This window comes from Schistocerca piceifrons, chromosome X, assembly GCF_021461385.2.
Source record: "Schistocerca piceifrons isolate TAMUIC-IGC-003096 chromosome X, iqSchPice1.1, whole genome shotgun sequence".
Taxonomy (NCBI): Eukaryota; Metazoa; Arthropoda; class Insecta; order Orthoptera; family Acrididae; genus Schistocerca; species Schistocerca piceifrons.
Window position 1 is genome coordinate 105,264,606 of NC_060149.1, and position 21,419 is coordinate 105,286,024.

Here is a 21,419-nt window from a genome sequence, read left to right on the forward strand (position 1 = left end):
GCTGACATATATAGAATACAAAGATACAAATACAGACATTAGACCATTCTTGCATAGACTGCCAAATAACCCACAAGTCGAAACAACAATAAAAACTATCAACACAATCATACACAACAAAATAAATGAAAACACAACTATGGAAGAGTTACAACTACTGGTTTATATCGGAGCACTCACTACACTAAATATACACACTAGGCAGAGATCAGAAACAACCAACACACAGAAGAAACCCACAAAACCAGCATGGCAACACAGGCTACAGATCAGAATAGAAAAACTGAGAAAAGACAGCGGACAGCTAACACATTTATAAGAAATGAAATCTCAGAAAAAAAAATGAAAAAGGTTGGGTAAAATCTCACAACAGGAAGCGATAGAGCAATTAGATGAAAAGAAGCAGAAATTACAAGCCTTGGCCAAACGACTTAGAAGATAAAAAAAAGTGAAAATAGAAGGAAACAAAACCAAACCTTCAACACAAACCAAAAGAAATTGTACCAGACAATAGATAACACACACATTAAAATATAGACAATCCACCAAACATAACAGACATGGAACACTTCTGGAGCAACATATGGTCAAACCCGGTACAACATAACAGGCATGCACGGTTGGATACAAGCAGAAACAGACACATACAAGATGATACCACAAATGCCTGAAGTGATAATTTTGCAACATGAAGTCACCCAAGCAATTAATTCTTCTCACAATTGGAAAGCCCCTGGAAAAGATAAAATAGCAAATTTCTGGCTAAAGAAGTTCACCTCAACACATTCACATCTAACTAAATTATTTAACAGTTACATTGCAGACCCATACACATTCCCTGATACACTTACACAAGGAATAACTTATCTGAAACCTAAAGATCAAGCAGACACAGCAAACCCAGCTAAATATCGCCCCATAACATGCCTACCAACAATATACAAAATATTAACTTCAGTCATTACACAGAAATTAATGACACTTACAACATAGAACAAAATTATAAATGAAGAACAAAAAGGCTGTTGCAAAGGAGCACGGGGATGTAAAGAGCAACTGATAATAGATGCAGAGGTGACATATCAAGCTAAAACTAAAGAAAGGTCGCTACACTACGCATACATTGATTACCAAAAAGCTTTTTGATAGTGTACCCCACTCATGGTTACTACAAATATTGGAAATATACAAAGTAGATCCTAAATTGATACAGTTCCTAAACATAGTAATGAAAAATTGTAAAACCACACTTAATATCCAAACAAATTCAAATAATATCACATCACAGCCAATACAGATTAAGCGTGGAATATACCAAGGAGACTCATTAAGTCCTTTCTGGTTCTGCCTTGCTCTGAACCCACTATCCAACATGCTAAATAATACAAATTATGGATACAATATTACTGGAACATACCCACACAAAATCACACATTTGATATACATGGATGATCTAAAACTACTGGCAGCAACAAATCAACAACTCAACCAATTACTAAAGATAACAGAAGTGACTAGGTTGCATCCTGACAAAAAATAGTTAGTACACAACTGCATGAAACTATCTCCATTTACACTAATACCCAGTGAAAGAGCAATTGTTATCTCAAGAACTAGATGATGCAGGGCCTGTCAGTAGTCCAGACACATTTCAAGAAACTACCAATGTTTTTCTTCAAATTGAATACACTGTTGTTACCATTATTATTTCTATTTTTCTCAGACCTTAGGTCTGGTTAAAAATGGAAAGTGGCGCAGACCTTCATCAAGCATGACTTCTGGGGTAGTCTGTATTTGCTAGTATTGTACATCCACTTGTGATGTGAATAATCCATGGCTTTCTTAAACAGCATATCAAATGCTTCCACATTACCAATACATCACACAATGGATCACAACTTCTTGCAAGATCCAATCACTGGTTACTGCAGTGGATGTAAGTGCGTGGAAGATCCAAACACTGGTTACTGCAGTGGACGTAACAGATTCTTGACTGATCTTGAAGAAGAATTTCCTTCACGCACTTGGTCTGCTCAGAGATATTAGCTGTACCATTGAAGCGGTGGGCTTATAGAAACTCAGTTTCTAGTGAAAGTCAAGCGTGTCAGGGTTGACACAACACACGCATTGACTGAATTGCTCCTAGCCAGCCATGTATATTTTGGAATAATAATTCCATAAAATAGAGAAATTTTTATTTGCTTCACAGTTACTTTTGCAAAACATAATATCCAGTATTTCATTTTGTGTCACTGGCACTTCATCCAGATCTTAAGTTCTGTGCTTCATTCCTCCTCTCATCGAGAAGTGTCTTGAAGTTCCCAGGGATATTCCAGTAGATATGCCATTGTTGGCATGTTTCATTTCATATGTGTTAATGCTATGCAGGACTTAAACTCATGCCATGATTGTTGACGGCTAATTTTTGTGCTTTTAGTTGTAGAATTCAGTCCAATCTTTTAACACTGCTATTTTTTTTGAATTTCCATTATTGTTGCTTAATGGTTTCCATTGTCTTTTTTTGTCTCTCTTCTGAGTTGTGGCCAGCAAATATTACTAGTTATTGCATCACAGAGGAATAACTGTCTTCCTACCTCTGACCGTGTCCAGGCCTTCAAAGGAACTCGGACAGCTTATGAACAACATGCAGTGTATTGTCTTTGTTGCTAATGCCTGTAGGGGCAGCTACATGTCTGATAACACTGTTCACTTTCTGCATTGAGATCTTCTGCAAAAGTTATCATACTAAAGCAGTGTCAAAGCCCCAGTCATCACACAATATATCTCAACTTTCAGAGCTTTGAAAAAATGTACTCTGTTACTGCTGCCCTTCAAAACGGCAGCCTGAAAGAATCCTGACCACAATGAAAAACTGTAAAATTATGAACTTGTTAAAAATGTTCAGGATAAATATTCAGTATTAAAATGAAAAGAAATGTTCTGTTAGTTACGATATTGTAATTTAATTTATTTGTTCTTTACATGCCACAGATTGCTAGTTTATTTCCAAAATTTTAACTGTATCGTTTTGCTAAAATGAAAAACTAAATGTGGAAAGTGCTAAAATAAAATGAGGCTGTTGAGAGATGATAGTAAAAAATAAAAATAAAAAAAAAAATAAAAACAGAGAGAGAGAGAGAGAGAGAGAGAGAGAGAGAGAGAGAGAGAGAGAGAGAGAGAGAGATATCCTTACTTTTCAGAGAACAGGGTCTGTTCTCCAGTGTAACTGAAGCAATGCAAAGTGTTGGGATGAAGGATAAACAAATCCATCTAATTCATCTGAAAGAAAACATACACTACGCAAGACAGAAAAAAACAAATAGCAGCAGCTAACTTCATGTCTGCATGCACTGTCATTAAAAAAAGCTAGTATTCAGAATAATTCATTCTCACATTTATCCATTGTCTTAATAACCGGTAAAAAACCTTTGGATGTGTCGTTTGCAATTAATCTGGTATGATAAGTTTTGCACAGTACATTTACATATCATCTTCCTGTAGTATGAGTCATCTTTTCATGAAGGTAAATTTTACAACTGCCTGCTTTTCTTAACAGTTCTTGTCATTGTTTCAGATTCTACGTTGTTGTCTGAAGAAATGCTGTATCAGTCACATGGATCAACCATTGAAAGTAGAAATGAATGCAGTGCATACTGCACATGATAAAGTCCGTTCCTTGTGCCTTTCAGTTGAATTATGTGTAGTTTGTGGAGACAGGGCATCAGGTAACTAACATTTCTTCATAAGTTCCTCTGGTAAAAATAATGGAAATAACTAAATTTTGACAACTGGTTTGTTTGGTGTTATAGGTCGGCATTATGGAGCAATAAGCTGTGAAGGATGTAAAGGGTTTTTCAAACGTTCTATACGCAAACAGTTAGGTTATCAGTGCCGAGGAAACAAGAATTGTGAAGTTACCAAACATCACAGGAATAGGTGTCAGTATTGCCGTCTTCAGAAGTGCCTTACAATGGGAATGAGAAGTGATTGTAAGTGTTTCGTCAAAATTAACATCTCTCTCTCTCTCTTTCTTTCTTTCTTTCTTTCGGTCTGTCTCCCCTCTCCCCTCCACCCAGTTTCCTGGACTCCCTATATGTGGTTAAGACCCAATAAATTCTCTCGTTTATTGGATTGGCGCCCCAAACCTCCAGAATGGCAGCTATTCATAAAAAAGTTTGATTCCCTATTATGCTGTCTGTTATTAATCTGTGGTGATTTCAATGTAAACTTCCTAAGTAATTCTGATAGGAAAAGTGAACTAGAAGTGTTATTAACAACATACAACTTAGAATCAGTGGTCAATTTCCCTGTACATATAGCTCAAGACAGTAGCATTCTAATAGATAATGTATTTGTACAGAAAGAGGATGTAAAACAAACACATGCTTTTCCTGTGGTAAATTGATTGTCAGACCGTGATGCACAACTGATTAACTTACAAAACCTAACAGGGTGTTTAGTTCAGAAACCATTAAGTCTTGCATTTTTGTTGTAGGAGTACTGAATAATTTACAACTACACTGTGTGATCAAAAGTATATGGACACCTGGCTGAAAATGACTTAAAAGTTCATGGCACCCTCCATCGGTAATGCCGGAAGTCATTATGGTGTTGGCTCACCCTTAGCCTTGATGACAGCTTCCACTCTCGCAGTCACACATTCAGTCAGATGCTGGAAGGTTTCTTGGGGAATGGCAGCCCATTCTTCATGAAGTGCTGCACTGAGGACAGATATCGATATCTGTCGGTGAAGCCTGGCACGAAGTCGGCTTTCCAAAACATCCCAAAGGTGTTCTGTTGGATTCAGGTCAGGAGTCTGTGCAGGCCAGTCCATTACAGGGATGTTATTGTCGTGTAACCACAGGCCGTGCATTATGAACAGGTGCTCAATCATGTTGAAAGATGCAATCGCCATCCTCGAATTGCTCTTCAACAGTGGGCAGCAAGAAGGTGCTTAAAACATCAGTGCTGTGATAGTGCCACACAAAACAACAATGGGTGCAAGCCCCATCCATGAAAAACATGACCACACCATAACACCACTGCCTCCTAATTGTACTGTTGGCACCACACATGCTGACAGATGTTCACCGGACATTCGCCATACCCACAACCTGCCATCGGATCGCCACATTGTGTCCGTGATTCGTCACTCCACACAACGTTTTTCCACTGTTCAATCGTCCAATGTTTACGCTCCTTACACCAAGCGAGGTGTCGTTTGGCATTTACCGGCATGATGTGTGGCTTATGAGCAATCGCTCGACCGTGAAATCAGTTTTTTCACCTCCCACCTAATTGTCATTAGTACTTGCAGTGGATCCTGATGCAGTATGGAATCCCTGTGTGATGGTCTGGATAGATGTCTACCTATTACACAGTACGACCCTCTTCAACTGTCGGCGTTCTCTGTTAGTCAACAGATGAGGTCGGCCTGTAGGCCTTTGTGCTGTGTGTGTCCCTTCACATTTGCATTTCACTATCACATTGGAAACATTGGACCTAGGGATGTTTAGGAGTGTGGAAATCTCACATACAGATGTACGACACAAGTGACACCCGATCACCTGATCACATTCTAAGTCCGTGAGTTCCACAGTGTGCCCCATTCTTCTCTCTCACGATGTCTAATGTCTACTGAGTTCGCTGATGTGGAGTACCTGGCAGTAGGTAGTAGTAAAATGCACCTGATATGAAAAATGTATATTTTTGGGTGTCTAGATGCTTTTGATCACAGTGTATCGTGGACTAGCAAAGTGTCACTTAATGCTCTAATTAACAAACTGTTCTCTTGAGGTACAGTGTTCTACACTAACAAAGTTACATTTCATCTGAAACGTTAACTCTCACTGTCTTACTCGATGATGTTGAGTGCTGCACCTGATGTCTCGTACTGGGCAGAGTGCTTGCATGCTCGACACTATATTGACCTCAGCGCGAGGTCTCTGCTATTGCTGAGAGGGAGGTGGTGTCTTTTGCAGTGCCTCCCACATGTCATTGCAGATTGCAGAAAGCCCTCACTAATATCCGTGATATTTTTTTCCTTTCTTCCTAGCAGGAAAGTGTCTTTTGGTAATCATCTCTCTCTCTTCTTTTATTAATATAATTTAATCAGCTACTGTCTCTGTTTATGAACTCCCCATTTAGAATTTATATATTTATTCTGGAAAGAAAGACATAATGAACTTTTATGGTACGACTCATTTATTGCAATGGCAAACATGTCATGGTATGAATTGTAGCCAACAGAAGAAAGTAAACTATTGTAAACATGTGCATGCAGTTTCTGGATGTAGTGCTGCTGATGATTATTCCCTAAACTGTAAATTCTGTACTGTGAAAGTTCCACTTGGAGAGAGGTGGTTTCTTTCAGGTGAACTGTATGAATAAATGTTGAAAGGTTAAAAGAGGTGTTTAATTTGGTTGATTCTTTCACAGTATTAACAGTTGTTCATTTATGTGACTGGTTGATACAACATTACTTTGTACTGATTTTCTGTTGCTCAGTGTGTGTCTGTTTGATAAGTAGTTATCTATCCTCTTACACATATTGTAACTATTATGTCAGGTGGTTATTCTATAAACACACATTTCTACAAGTGTTGATTGGTTGCCCTTGTTAATAAAATTTTCATCTGTTTCATAAGCTAACATTAAATGCATTGAAGATGATGTGTGGCATCTCTACATAAATACCTAATGTGAATTCCATGCATATGTGCTTCTTGTGTGGTATAAAAAGGCAATTTATTATTATGTGAATTAATATTTCAGGAAAACAGTTGACAAAAATCATCATATTTTATAGTGTCACACTTATCTCCAAATATTTTAGCCATAAGCAGATATCACCTTGTAGATGTTTTCTTATCTGATATATGAAATTGTTGAGTTGCTTAAATTTTTTAACTTAAGTGATCCTTATTTCTTTGCATCATTTTTGTGCTACAATTGCTCTGTGAAACAGACATGAGAAACATTCAAAGCTCCCCATGTTTTAGCCGTCCAGCACGAGCGGAAACCAATTTCCGAGAAACGGGATTACTCTGTCACAGGTGTTAGTTCACCCTTTCCCCAGAATCCTTTAAACAAGATATACATTAGGAAAGATTTGAATTTGGATTCTTCTGGTCTACCATCCAACTTCTCAATTTCGGATTTAGGACAGATAAACTCAAATTTTGGAAAATCTGCAGGTTAGTATATCTTGACAACAGATTTGTCTAATACTGACAGTTTTCAGTTCCTTTTTCTGTAAGTGTTTTGTAAGCTGTGAAGTAAATTACAATAATTTTCTGTAAGTGGGAAATCTATTGTTTGTTTTATTGGTTTCCTGCCCCTTTTGTTACTCAGTGGACTGCAGACAGTTGTCTCCAAGCCAAGGGAGTGCAGATGAAGAAGGTTCAGTGGACAGCTTTTTAGGGAATGGAGATTTGAATGATTCGTTAAGTGCTGCACGAGACAAAACTATTATCTCACATGCACTGGATACAGCTGCAAAGGTAACATAGTGAAGATTTGTCCATAGTCTTTTCTATTTTGCCATCAATAATCTATATTGAGTGTATTAATATTTTGATGCAGACAAGGGGCCTCATATAAATGTTTCTTGAATACAAGATTGTTGTTAATTACAGTGAAATAATTTTACTTTTCCTGAGACACATACCAAAACACACAGGAATGGTTTTTAAAAATCCAGTTGCAGTAATATTTTTAAAAACATCCGCCACATGAGATTAAAGTCTCTTAACATTATTGATTATGGATATAACGTAGATTACCTTCTTTAACTTTCAGGTGCTGTGGGGATGATGTTTCTTCTGAAACAATATGTTCTTTGGGTGCTACAACTAAAATAACTTTCGTGCATATTATGTTCACTGCTGTGGTCATAATTCGTACCCACTCATCCTATCCATAAGTGACAGCTTAGGTGGGGGTTTACCTTAAGTGACAGCTTAGGTGGAGGTTCACCTTAAGATCTCGATGTAAGACAGCGCTAGTTACAATTTTGGACAGCTTACTGTCAGTGTGTTATTGCTGGCAAGTACATAAAGAGGTGCATAAAACATTGTATAGAGAAAGTACACGATTCACAATTTAACCATATTTGTAACATATTGTAGGGAATACAGTGACGTTTGGAAATGGAACTAGTATGTAGATGTCTTACAATCAATGCCAGTAAGGAATTTAGCCAAATAAAAGTTGGTTGTGTGTGCTTAAAAAGCGTTGCCACAAATTGAGATGTGTACTGCTTTTAGTTGTGCATTTTGTGTTCCTCATTATAGCAAAATGTTTCATGCAAAGTTAAATTTTTTAGATAATAGACGAAAATTGAAAGGAAATGTAATTCATATGCAAACAAACATTAATATGTTCCCTCAATGAAAAAATCACAAACTCGTGGAAATATTGTAGGGTCCTTGGTGCCAATCACACATTTAGCCGAAGTATTCAGCACAGAGTGGTGCACACATGCCAGTAGCATAAGGCTGCTTTCGCACAGGTGATGCCGCTGCATGGTTCACCCATGCGGTTGAGCTGTTACCTTCATTTAACAAGCAGTTTGTACACACACACTGTGGTGTCACCGCCAGACACCACACATGCTAGGTGGTAGCTTTAAATCGGCCGCGGTCCATTAGTACGTGTCGGACCCGCGTGTCGCCACTGTCAGTGATCGCAGACCGAGCGCCACCACACGGCTGGTCTCGAGAGACTTACTAGCACTCGCCCCAGTTGTACGGACGACTTAGCTAGCGATGCAACGCTGACGAAGCCTCGTTTATTTGCAGATAAGATAGTTAGAATAGCCTTCAGCTAAGTCAATGGCTACGACCTAGCAAGGCGCCATAGCAATTGATAGTTATCGTATGAAGCATGTCTCATCAAGAACGATGTATACAAATGATGGATTAAAGTTAAGTATTCCAGAAGCTACGTACTTTTCTTTATAGCATTCATTACGTATCCTGTTTCAGACCTCACGCCATCCTGCGTGAGCTTATAGAGTGCATTTCGGCCTTCTCTAGCAATATAACACACACAATAAGCACACCTGGACAAAAAAATTATTCACTCCCAGGAGACATCACTCTAATATTGTGTAACTTCATTTGTAACCTTTATAATCTACATCTATGTGAATACTCTGCAATTCACACACATGTTTGGGAGAGGCTTTATTGAACCCCTTGTATTTTCAACTGTTCCACTCTCAAATAGCATGTGGAAAAAAATGAAAACCTGAATCTTTCTGTGTGAGCTGTGATTTCTCTTATTTTCTTATTTGATCATTTTTCCCTATGCAGATGCGTGTCCACAAAATATTTTGACACTCAGAGGACTAAATTGGTGAACAAAATTTCATGAAAAGTTCTTGCCGTAAAAAGAAACACCATTGTTTTAATAATTGCCACCCCAACTCGCATATCATATCTGTGACAATCTATGCCCTGTTTCATGGTATTATGAAATGAGCTGCCCTTCTTTGAACTTTCTCAATGTCCTCTGTCAATTCTCTCTGGTCAGGATCTCATATGACAGAGCGGTACTCCAGAAGAGGACAGACAAGCATAGTATAACATCAGTGTGGTGAGAAAGGGAGTCTAAAAGTTTCTTTAGGTAAGCTGTATCTAGCTGAAGCCATTAATTGATGTTTCATCCTGCAGAGCCAACAAATTGCAGTGTTGTTGATTGCTATGTTTCACCCACTGTTCAGTATAGTCCTATGTGTTTTCTATGTGATTAAGATCAGGTGATTAGTGGATCAGCAAACAAAGTTGCAAGTGTTCATCCAACCACAAGTGAATGCATGCAACCTTGTGAAAATTGCTGTTGTGATCTTAGAAGGTAGGAGTGTCCACAGCATACATGATCGTGAAGATGTAGAAGAAAGGTCAAAATTTGATCCAAAGAATGTTGAACAAAACATCCTAGTTCATGTTCGCAGTAACCTGATTGAGTAGGAAGAATTCATGATGGGTGAAACTCCCTCAAAACATCACAGAACCACCTCTGACCTGTATTACATTCTCTGCACACTGTGGGTTGAATGCCTCATTGGACCAATAGTGCACAAGATGCCTTTCATCATGAAAAGAGGCAAAATCGTGACTTGTTGGACCATAGGGCATGCCTGTGGTCAGCTGCTGTCCATTCCTGTGCTGTTTAGCCCACTGAATATGTGCAGCTTTATGTGCCATTGTGTAGAGTGTCATTTTGGGAGGTACCAATTGTGTGCTCATTGCATACAGTTCTCTACACACCCTTTGCTCAGAAAGTGGATAACATGGACCTGCATTTTCTGATGGCAGTAATTCCTGTTCATTCTGAAATCGATTCTCATTGACAAAGTGTGACACTCGTGTCCAGTCACTGTTGGTTAGGTCTTTCGACAACCACTGTTCTTACAGTGTGCTACACTGCTATTAGTGCTATACAATTCATTATAGATGAGTTGTACAGTCAGTGTTGATACACAAACAAATCGAGCAACTTCATTCACTCCCTCGGAGCACTCACTGCTCTTTTTGTGAGTGTGTGTGTGTGGCAAGCACAGGACTCAGAGCTGTTGTAGCACCTACTGCCTTTCCTCTGCTGCAATTTCTCATTTCTGACTATCTTTCCTTTATTTTGCTCTCTTTCTCATGGTAACAGCTTTTGATGTAAGTCCGGTTCAGCCTTTCTTTCTTGAAGTATTCTTTCATTCACCGCCTTTTGGCTGAAGTAATTTGTGGCTCCATTGTGGTTTTGACCTTCATTTAGTGTGAACCGACTGATGAAGAACGTCTTAAATAGCACCTACTGTATGCAACATTAAAGCTCATGTGCACACAATACATGCTTAGGCTCTTATTTGCACTTCAAATCCAACGCAGTAGCCAATCTGACATGTTGGGGCCAGACTTTTTGCAGAAGAAATTTATCAAATTAAATCAAACCGATGGTTGTTCTAATCTGGCCATCTCATCAGATAGGTATAGAAATTTCACTGTGGACAGCTATAATCCTGTTGGTTTCCTTACCTTGGCTGTCTCGTTGGAAGAGGGACAAGCAAGACATCTGGGAGTGAGACAAATTATTCAGTATCTAGTATTAACTGGAACTGATTGGGATACTTTTGCTGTGACAAAGCCATTATTTTGTTGGAGCATATTGAAGATAAAATTGAAGAAGTTGAGTCATAAGGAAAACTGCAGAATGGATCACTATTGGTTAAAGCCTCTTCTGCTACACAGTCTACAATTCTTCAGTAACGTGAACGTCCGGGTGACATACCAGTGATCATTGCCCTCACCCTAAACTTTGAATATGGTCCAAGGAACCACCTTCCTCCAAGACCTTACTCTCCAAATAGACAGGGAGCGACATGGCGTACATTTTGTTTGCCATGTCCAAAAAGGTCCCAGGGATTGTAAAATAGATACAGGTGCCTTTATCTCAGCCATCAAAGGGAATAATGCCCTCCCAGAAAAAGCTTTTCATGGTATACAGCTGTAAAATGAAGCGTTACATCCCACTGCCCACAGAGCTGCTTTCGATGCTTGCGCTTTGGTCTTATGTCATTCAGCTGCAGGCTCAGAGTATGGTAACTGCGAGTGGTCACTCCACAAATGTGTTCCTTGTGATTACCTTTTTGTGTCAGCTGCATAGAACACCGACCTCCATGTTCACTGGTTTGCCCAATATTAAAGAAAGAAAGGAAAACACAGGAATATAAATTTATTGACTGCCTGTTGTATACTGAGGCACATAAAAAATATGAATGACTACCTCCTGTTGGTGTGATGTTCAGTTATGCAAAAGTCGCATGGCTGACTCCCACTATGTCAGTTTTTTTAAAAACAGTTCATATGTGTGGAATGGCAGCTTCCCCCTCTGGCATCTACTGGTGGCAGGCTTCTCTCTTGAGTTGCCTTTCCCCGGAAACCAACAGATCAGAAGCCTGATGCCAGCCAGTGGCTGAAGGAACCACAATCTGTGGGTCCCAGGGCTACCCATTCTTAATCCACCCCCATGCTCGTCGAGGATAGGAGAAGGAGAAAAATTGCGACAAGGCTACTCAGGTGACCACAGATGCTGCCACACTGTCAGATTCTGACATTGATGTGGTTTCACTAAAGGCAGTAAGAAGTCACCTGAGCCGCAAGTGATAAACAACTGTTCCAGGTCTTATCCTATAGGGTGGTTTTTGTATCGATGCGTTAGGTTTTTGATGGACATGTGACCCAACATTGGCATCCTGTTCTTATCTCTGTTTCACTTCCCACCAACCCCCACCAAACTGAATCTTACAATGAACCTTTTACTAACTGGAGCTGCTTCAGGCTCTTGACGTGGCTGCCCCATATTCTCCACCTGAAGACTATCTGCATGCGGAAGCTTAATGCTCTGAACCTCCTGGCCCACAGATCTTTGGGTGCAGACTGTGGTACTCTCCTCCATCTTTATTGCACTCTGGTTTTGTCCAGACTAGGTTATGATTGTCAGATTTATGACTCAGTGGCTCCTTCCACTCTGTAACTGCTTGACCCTGTTCATCGTTATGCGGTGCATCTGGCTATTGGTGCTTTTCACAATAGTGCTGTCGACATTCTTCTCACAGAAGAGGGGATTCCCTCTCTACGCAATCACCATTCCGCGATTCCCTGACCATCCCATGTACCCCGTCCTCTTCACAAATGAGGGACAGCTCCTTTCTGATACCTACCCGTGGGTGGAATTGCCAGTTGGAATGCGTCTCACTTCCCTCTGTCAGGTTTTCCATATCCACTCTGTGGAATGTGTCCCAGTCCCATGTCGCCCCCACCCCCCCACCCCTGCCCCTTGGATGGTGCCTCGACCATAGGTTAGGACCAACCTATTTCAAGGTCCTAAGGCATCTGTCGCCCCCCTATGATATTCTGGCAGCTTGCATGTTCCATTCTTGAAGAGTTTCAGGGTGCTACACTGATGGTTCTAAAATGATAGATAAGGTGGGATACGCTTTCACATCTCCTATTGGCATGGAACACCACTTACTGACGGGGTCATGTACTGTGTTCACATCAGAGCTGCTAGCCATTAACAGGGTCCTCCATTTTGTTTCTCAGGCCTCCCTCTACAGTTTTTGAATATGTACGAGCTCAGTGAGTAGTTTGTAGGCTATAGATTGATGCTACTCTTGTCACCCTTTGGTCTCTGCTGCCCTTGGCTGTGCCACCTGCTCCATTGTCTTCTGGGTTCCAAATCATGTGGACATCCCTGCAAATGAACTAGCTTATTGTTTGGCTAGGGAGGCAGGTACTTATCCCCATTCCCTTATGATTCCAGGTGCCAATATGCAGATACTCATCAAATCTGTCTTCACCAAAAAGTGTAATGACGTATGGTGCAATATTGCTGTCAGTAATAAACTCTGCACAATCAAGGAGACTACGGCAGTTTGTCGCTTTCTCTTCCCACTCCTCTCGGAAACAGTCAACTGTATTATGCCGTCTGTACATTGGTCACACTAGTCTCACCCATCGTTTTCTTTTGCATAACAAGCCACCCCCACAATGTGTCTGTGGAGCCAGACTGATGGTGTCCCATATAGTGGTGGAATGTCCCCTACTGTTGGCTCTTTATGCTGAATATAGCCTTCTAGATTCTTTGTTTTTAATATTAACAGACAATTTATTGATGATTGAACTGGTCCTCAGTTTCCTTCATGAAAGTGGTTTTATTTTCAGTTATAAGATTTTCCTTCACTCCTGGAGCAGCGACAGGGTGGTTATGGTTGGGGCCTCTCACCGTCAAAGTGGTTTTTATTTTCAGTTATGAGGTTTTGCTTTGCTCCTGGAGCAGGGGCAGGGTGGTTATGGTTGGGGCCCCTCTACGTGTTTTCTAGGACTGGGACCAATGACCACTCCCCCATGCAAAGACCACTCTTTTATCCTTCCGTTTTTCCAGATTTTAGATTTTACGTACCTTTTTATACCTTCTGCTGTGTGTTTTAACTTCTTCGCTTTATAGTTTGACCCGTCTGACTGGATCCACCCACTGTCCCACTTTTAATGGACCATCGATCTGATGCAAGTAACTTTGAATTGTGGGACTGGTGACGTCTCAGTTTAGTCCTACCCCCCCCCCCCCCCCCCACCCCCCCCAGTCCATCCAATACAGGCTCTTGGCTAACTCAGTGTCTCATGACCACTACTGACCAATTAGCCTCACCAACTTGCTCTAGAAATTAAATTGCTTGAAAGGACGATTGCCTGCAGTTTATGCTGGGTTCTTAATTCTCAGGGCCTTTTGTCACCCCATCAGTGTGATTTCCAGGAGGCACGATCCAGTCATCCATCTGATCTGGTTGGAAACAGCAGTCCGAAAGGGTTTTTCTAGACACAAACACCTCATTGCAATCTTATTTTATGTACTTAAGCGATATGTCATTGCTTCGTGCCATCACGTATTACTTGACCTCCATGACTGGGGCTTTCAAGGCTTCCTACTCATTTTTACTCATCAGTTTTTATCCCACCTGTTGTTCCAGGTTCAAGTTAGTACTTGACTTAGCTCTCCATCCGTCCGATAGAACAGAGCTTCAAGGGGCCATTTGATGGGCCTCTATGTGGATCCTTTGCCATGGTTTCCAAGCCTCTCGTGCAGAAATGCAGGTCACGGATTTCTGTCGTTATACCGTGGTCCAATTTGATGCAGAACTGTACTTGGGTGCCCACCAGTTGGAAGTTGTTTGCACAGTCTCATTTCTGGACCTTCTTTTTGATAAAAAGCTGCCCCAATCTACAGTTTCCTGATCATCCAACAATCCCATTCTTTTTCCATGTGAGGGGCATTGACCACCTCATACCAGCCATCAGGTGGTATTACCAGTTGGAATGCACTTCACAGCTCTGTGCTAGGATCTCTGCCTCTCCTCCCTGGAATGTGCTCACTTTTTCTTTCTTGTGCCCTCCCTTCCCCCCCCCCCCCCCCCTTCCAGATCCTAAAGTCTCAGTTGCACCCATAACCTTTTGCTGTTTCTTATGTTCAGTTCTTTTACATTGGTGGCTCTAAAACTGTGGATAAGGTGGGATATGCTTTTACATCCCCAGCTGGTCAGGAATACCATTCATTGCCAGGGACTTGTAGTGTTTTTACGGCAGAGCCCTACACATCGTTAAACAGGTCTCAATTGACTGCATTTTAATATGTAGTGATTCAGTGGGCATTCTTCAAGTCGTTAACCATTTTTACTTTCATCACCCTATGGTGTCTGCTATTCACGACCTTCTCGCCAAACGTAGTCATACTGGCAGCTCAGTTGTCTTTCTCTTGGTCCCAAGTCATGTGGGTATCCAAGGGAATGAACTGGCTGACTCTTCAGCTAGAGGAGTGATTATTTGCTCCCATTTGCATTGCTGGTCCCAGGTGCAGACTTGTTGGTGCAAATAAGACCTCTGTTTATTCAGAGATGAAATGAAATCTGGTTGGCTACTGCCCCCTTTAATAATCTCTGCACTATCAAGGAGACTACAGCTGCATGGTGATTTTCCTTGCGTTCCTCCCTGAAGAAATCCTTCATCCTATGTTGCCCCTGCATTAGTCACACCAGGCTAACCCAGTTTTGTGTTATGTAACAAGCCACTGCCACATTGTACCTGTGGAGCCTTATAGACAGTATCTCCTGTCCTGGTGGAATACCCTGTACTTCTGGCTGTCCATGCAAAGAATGGCTATCCAAATTCTTTGCTTCAAATTTTTGCAGATGATTCATGGACAAGATCTGCTTCTCCATTTTCTCTGTGAAAGTTTGTTTTTATAAGGTTTTAAGCTACCTGTGGTGCAGGAGCATTGGGGTTAGGGCAGTGGGAACTCCCAACTCTATGTCCTTGACCAGTTCACTCTTTCATCCCTCTCTTACTCTATTTTAATTGCTTTTCAATGTGGTTTGTCTCCTTTCCTCCTGCACCATATTTTCTATTATAGACATAGTGCTGTGGTAAATAGTGGGTGCTCTTAAATGCCTTGACTCCACTGGAGCAAGGATGGGATGGCTGTGGGTGGGGTGACTCATGTTGCATGCAGAGCCCTGTGGACAGCCACTGCTGTCTTATCTATTTCTCTCCTCTGTGTTTTTATTGTTGACAGTCTAACTGATGTTCACTACAGGTTTAGCCGTTTCACTTTCAGTTTTCTAAATCTGCCAACTTGAAGACATTCTTTGCCCTGTGACTGTCTTTCTCCTTCATTGAGGTAGCAGGGGGTCAGATGCAGGGTGGGGCTTTTCCCACCATTGGATGAACCCTAGGAGACCCCTCATCTGCTCTGACATGTGTACCGCCCACTTGATACACTTCTGCGTAAACTCTTTCTCAGCTGTAGTACCAGTCTTGTCATCACGGTCTCGGTTTTACCACTCCTGCAGCCTTTCATCTGTCCCAAAATTTTGTCCAACGAGTACATCCGGCAGAAAAAAGACGTTAAAAAGTGACAATCTGGCAACACTGTAACAACATGTATGGTAACTACCTCTGTCAACTGTTTCATGTATCCTTAAGGAAGATTGAAGATTCACTCCTTGAATGTGTTTTATTTGAAAATAAGTATGTATAAACACTATGTTTCTCATAAATATACTATGATAATTAGAGATTTAAGATCATTTTGATGTCATTATTCTCAATATATGGTTGTGTTACCCTGTGCTGTGTATATAAAACCTGTAAATATTCCTTTTCAGAATTTAAATGAAAGTGACTCATTTGCATTGGCAGACTATGGTGATGAAAGTGTTTTCGAACTGGAAGGCCTACTAGTTCAAGATCACCACATTTCTTTCAACTTGCAGACACCAAGTCCAATGCCAGCCTACCTAAATGTACACTATATTTGTGAAAGTGCTTCTAGACTACTGTTCCTGTCTGTTCATTGGGCTCGTAGCTTACCAGCATTCCAACTGTTGAGGTAAGGTACTGTACCTTAAATTGTGATGTATTTTCCTCTGCTCAGAAAATGTGTGTGTGTGTGTGTGTGTGTGTGTGTGTGTGTGTGTGTGTGTGTGTGTGTGTGCGTGCGCGCCACTTGGACATTTGCACTGAGCTAGAGTTTGACGATAAATGCAAGCTAAGTAAGAGACCATTGCCAGAAAGTACTCTCCTTAAAACCGAATTGGGATTCAGTCCAGACCTGTCGACTTTCCAACTCTTTCCATTGCTTCTCCACACCAGGGATCTCTATTACTATGTGCTCCATATTGCTAATCTGTGTGACAATCAAACACTGGTGTTCTTGCACAATACTCCTTTGTGAATGATTTCTTAAATGCAAATTTTAAAACTTCAGCTTTCCTTTCACTGTCTTCTATTGCCCCATCAGACTAGCCAGTGTGTGACTTGATGGAAGCCTTTGCCCCACTTAACAATTTTACGCAAGACTAGAATTTTTTTGGGTCATCGGCAAAATCTCCAAAGGCATGGCAGTGGTAGCTGTATGCTCTGCGCATCAGTCTGTTTATACATGGACAAATTTCTACTGACTTTTGCCTGTCGTCATTTATGCATCCTTTTTTGAACAAAGAATGCAACAGTCTCTGCTTCCTAAGCATTTTCCGAATTTTCATTAAACCTTGGTGAGTATTTTGTGTCCTTAATCCACTTGGCACAGACTTCTCCAGAGTGTGATTCGTAATCCATTGAAACTTTGCCCATAATTGCTCTATGTACATCATATTGGAACTAAATGGTGTACATTCATTGTGTAAGTTGGATGCTAACAACTGCTTATCTGCTCTTTCTAGTAAAAATGCTCTCATAGCCTCCTTGATGAATTTAACTTCAGTTTCCATCATCACTGTGGTATAGTGATCACTAATCCCTATCACTCCACTAACACTGCTGATAAGGTCAGGCCCGTGTTTAGCTACAAGGCCTAAACTACTTCAACTGTGTGTAGGCTAGCTACTCAGGACAGATTTCGAAAAATGTGTTAGTACTTCACAAGACTGTCTGTATGCAACACCTGCAGTTACTCTGTAGATGTCCCAATCTACATTCAGTAGGTTAAAGTTGCCTTCAATTAATATTGCGTGATGTGGGCATATCCATACTACTGAGCATAGATTATCTTTGAACAATTCTGAAACTGTCATGGCAGTATCCAAAACATCTGATAATTAACAAGAGTTCACTTATACCTTCTACGTACTTCCAGGCAACTTCACAATCGAACTCTATTTCGACCTTGATAGGTGTAATATTTTTGTCTACTGCCATGAAGACTACTTCTCCTGTGGTGCCTAATCTGTTTTCATGAGGTACATTCCATGCCTCACTAAGTATTTCAGAACTTTCTACTTCGGATTTTGGCCAGCTGTCAGTTCTGAGAATAACCTGAATGTGACAACTTCCGTGGAGGGCAATAAATTCAGAACCTTCATTACGAATACTTTGACAATTTACCCTTAAAATTTTTGGCAGTCAAAGTTTCCTTACTTTGGTCACAGTCTGATTTCGCTCACTCCATATCGAGTGCTGAGCATTAATCGGAGGACCTCATATTACTGCCTAGCCTTAAAAATGCACTCCACATGTGCTCTGCTACTGAAATAGTTGCTTCCTTTGTGTAGTGCGTCCCTGACCTATGAAAGTGGGTCCTACAATTCTCCATCCTATAATGGAGGTCCAAAAATCTACAGAATCAATTGAGCCTTTGGTTGAGGTCCTCCACTCGGCTCCAAACCAAAGGTCACTGATAAATACTGGGAACTGTGCCGCAAATTTTGAGTTCTACATGCATCCCGCGACCAAGGCCAGCAATCTTCACCACTTCTGCCAACTGCCTGTGTGAACTGAGGATGGCCTCAGAATCCAAATGACTAACATCACTGATGCTGACGTGAGCTGCAACTTGTAGGTGACTGCACCTTGCATGCTCGATAGCAGCAGGCAGGGTCTCCTACACATCTCGGATGAGGTCCCCTGGTAGACATACCGAGTGCATTTTGGATTTCTTTCCAACCCTGGACAGTATTTCCGTAAAGGGTTCCATAACACGACTAATATTGGAGTTCCCAATAGCTGACAAACACCTCCTCCCCCTGTCCCTCCTGTGTACTTGCTCAAATCCTGCTGAAGAAGTGACTGGCTGTCAACTCAACAGCCAGCCTCCACATTAACTGTCCGCGTTGAGCGACATGAACATGTTACCACCTGCCACTCACCCTGCAGTGGGGGTGGATCCTCAGCTTCAGGAACACTGCAAGGTGTGTTGGTAGCAGAACCCGTGAGCAAACAAGTGACATCATAAGTGTCCCATGCAAGTGCCAGATTCCCACTGTCGCTACACCCTAAGGCAGTGGACAGAAGATGGCTGACTGTGGCAAAAGTGTCTTTGGCTGTTTGTGAACAGTGGCCAGTTGTTCTGCGAAATGGTGCCTGTTCCTCTTGCATCTGCACACATCATGCACACATCCTTGTACTTCTAACTTAAGAATTAACTACAAAAGCACACAGAGAAAGCTATTATGTAATTTGCTAACCTGCTAATGTGTCTCCACCAGAATCTGACATCTGTTTAGGCAGCCGTTCAAAACAAATGGCAGTTGTTCTACAGGCTGTGCAAATCTACACTTTGCAGGTACTAAAACATGAGATCACACCTGTTAAATACAACACACAAGGAACTGAAAAATTAAACTAAGAAAAAGTACAGAAAAAGCTTGAGCTGTGTTACAGCCTGGAATAGTTGGTGAAGATTCAGCTAAGCTTCTAATGTGTTTTTGGACACACTCGCTCATTGTGAAAACGAGTAAAATTTTCCTATCATTTTTTCACTGACACATTTGAAACATGATTCTGTAACAAGCTATCACACAATTCATGCAGCATAATTTAAGTTCTTCCATCTGTCATATTCAATTACAGTGACATTTGCATGATATTGCATAGTCTAGAAGTAAATCAAGCAGGCATTACATTGATCAAAGTGTTCATGACAATTTTTATATCTAATTGTATACTTAAAAAATATGCAGTTTAACTGCATTATACACTAAAGAGTTCTCCAAAACTCATAATTTTTGGGAACTTTTAATTGTGAAAAAATTTCAGGAAATGTGATGTTGACAGGGAAAACTGTTATGGAATTAGTTTCTTTGAAGTGGGATGTTTTTTTCTGGTGTCGCATCTATGAGATCAGTTGTTTATACAGGAAATGATCAGTCATGTTCAGGTTATCCACAAACATTAGCTTTAAGAAAAATGTCTAGCTCCAATTTCAACATTATATATTGGTTCAAATATTGTTATACAGCTGCCCTCACTTAAAATCTCCAATTTCTCACTATGCCACTAGAAACTGCTTTTTTTGCCTTTTTTCCTCATAGTTATTTACCCACAAAATGTTCGTTTAACTACAAATTGATATTTCATAATTTACAAATTGTGGTTGTGGTTGGTTAGTTCAGTTGAATACTTTGGTGAAATTCATAGTTAGCATAGTTGTGCAATGTGCATATGATTAATTAAACAGTACTAGGTGAGAGTAATAAAGTATTGTAATTAATATGAATCAAATTCATTTTTGTTTCTTTTTTAGTTCTGAATTGTAGATATTTCATAGATCCACAGATACATTATGTGCCAACTATGAAACTTCATCTTCCTGTCAGAACAGCAGACAGCTGTTATATGAATGATGCAGTAAAAAAAATTTATTTTGTGTAATTTAGAGTTCACCATTTACACCTGAAATTGTTAGGCTGGAGAGAAGCAATCATAAATATATTTTTATATATAAAAAAATTTAGAAATTATTAAAAAGTTTTAATTGTCTAGGTCATAATTTGATAACAATAACAATAATAATAATAAATTCCAGAATGAGATTTTCACTCTGCAGCAGTGTGTGTGCTGATATGAAACTTCCTGGCAGATTAAAACTGTGTGCCGGACCAAGACTCTGAACCCAGGACCTTTGCCTATCACGGCACAGTTTTAATCTGCCAGGAAGTTTCATGTCAGCGCACACTCCACTGCAGAGTGAAAATCTCATTCTGGAAACATCCCCCAGGCTGTGGCTAAGCCATGTCTCCACAATATCCTTTCTTTCAGGAGTGCTAGTTCTGCTGGGTTCGCAGGAGAGCTTCTGTTAAGTTTGGAAGGTAGGAGACAAGGTACTGGTAGAAGTGAAGCTGTGAGGATGAGGCGTGAGTTGTGCTTGGGTAGCTCAGTTGGTAGAGCACTTGCCTGCGAAAGGCAAAGGTCCCTAGTTCGAGTCTTGGTGCGTCACACAGTTTTAATCTGCCAGGAAGTTTCATAATAAATTCCAATCCCAAAGAAAGCAGGTGTTAACAGATGCGAAAATTACTGAACTATCAGTTTAATAAGTCAAGGCTGCAAAATACTAACAAGAATTCTGTACAGACAAATGGAAAAACTGGTAGAAGC

The 21,419-nt window shown here is 40.6% G+C and overlaps 1 protein-coding gene across 1 annotated transcript in view; it reads left to right on the plus strand.

Annotated features, from left to right (window-relative positions):
- LOC124722482 (orphan steroid hormone receptor 2-like) overlaps positions 1–21,419 on the plus strand; it is a 108,551-nt gene that overhangs the window by 37,386 nt on the left and 49,746 nt on the right. The window contains exons 3-7 of the mRNA XM_047247638.1: positions 3,575–3,725; positions 3,810–3,989; positions 7,002–7,196; positions 7,354–7,502; positions 16,715–16,938. Of these exons, the coding sequence (XP_047103594.1) occupies positions 3,614–3,725; positions 3,810–3,989; positions 7,002–7,196; positions 7,354–7,502; positions 16,715–16,938 (860 nt within the window). The 5' untranslated portion in view covers positions 3,575–3,613. The remainder of the gene's footprint in view (positions 1–3,574; positions 3,726–3,809; positions 3,990–7,001; positions 7,197–7,353; positions 7,503–16,714; positions 16,939–21,419) is intronic.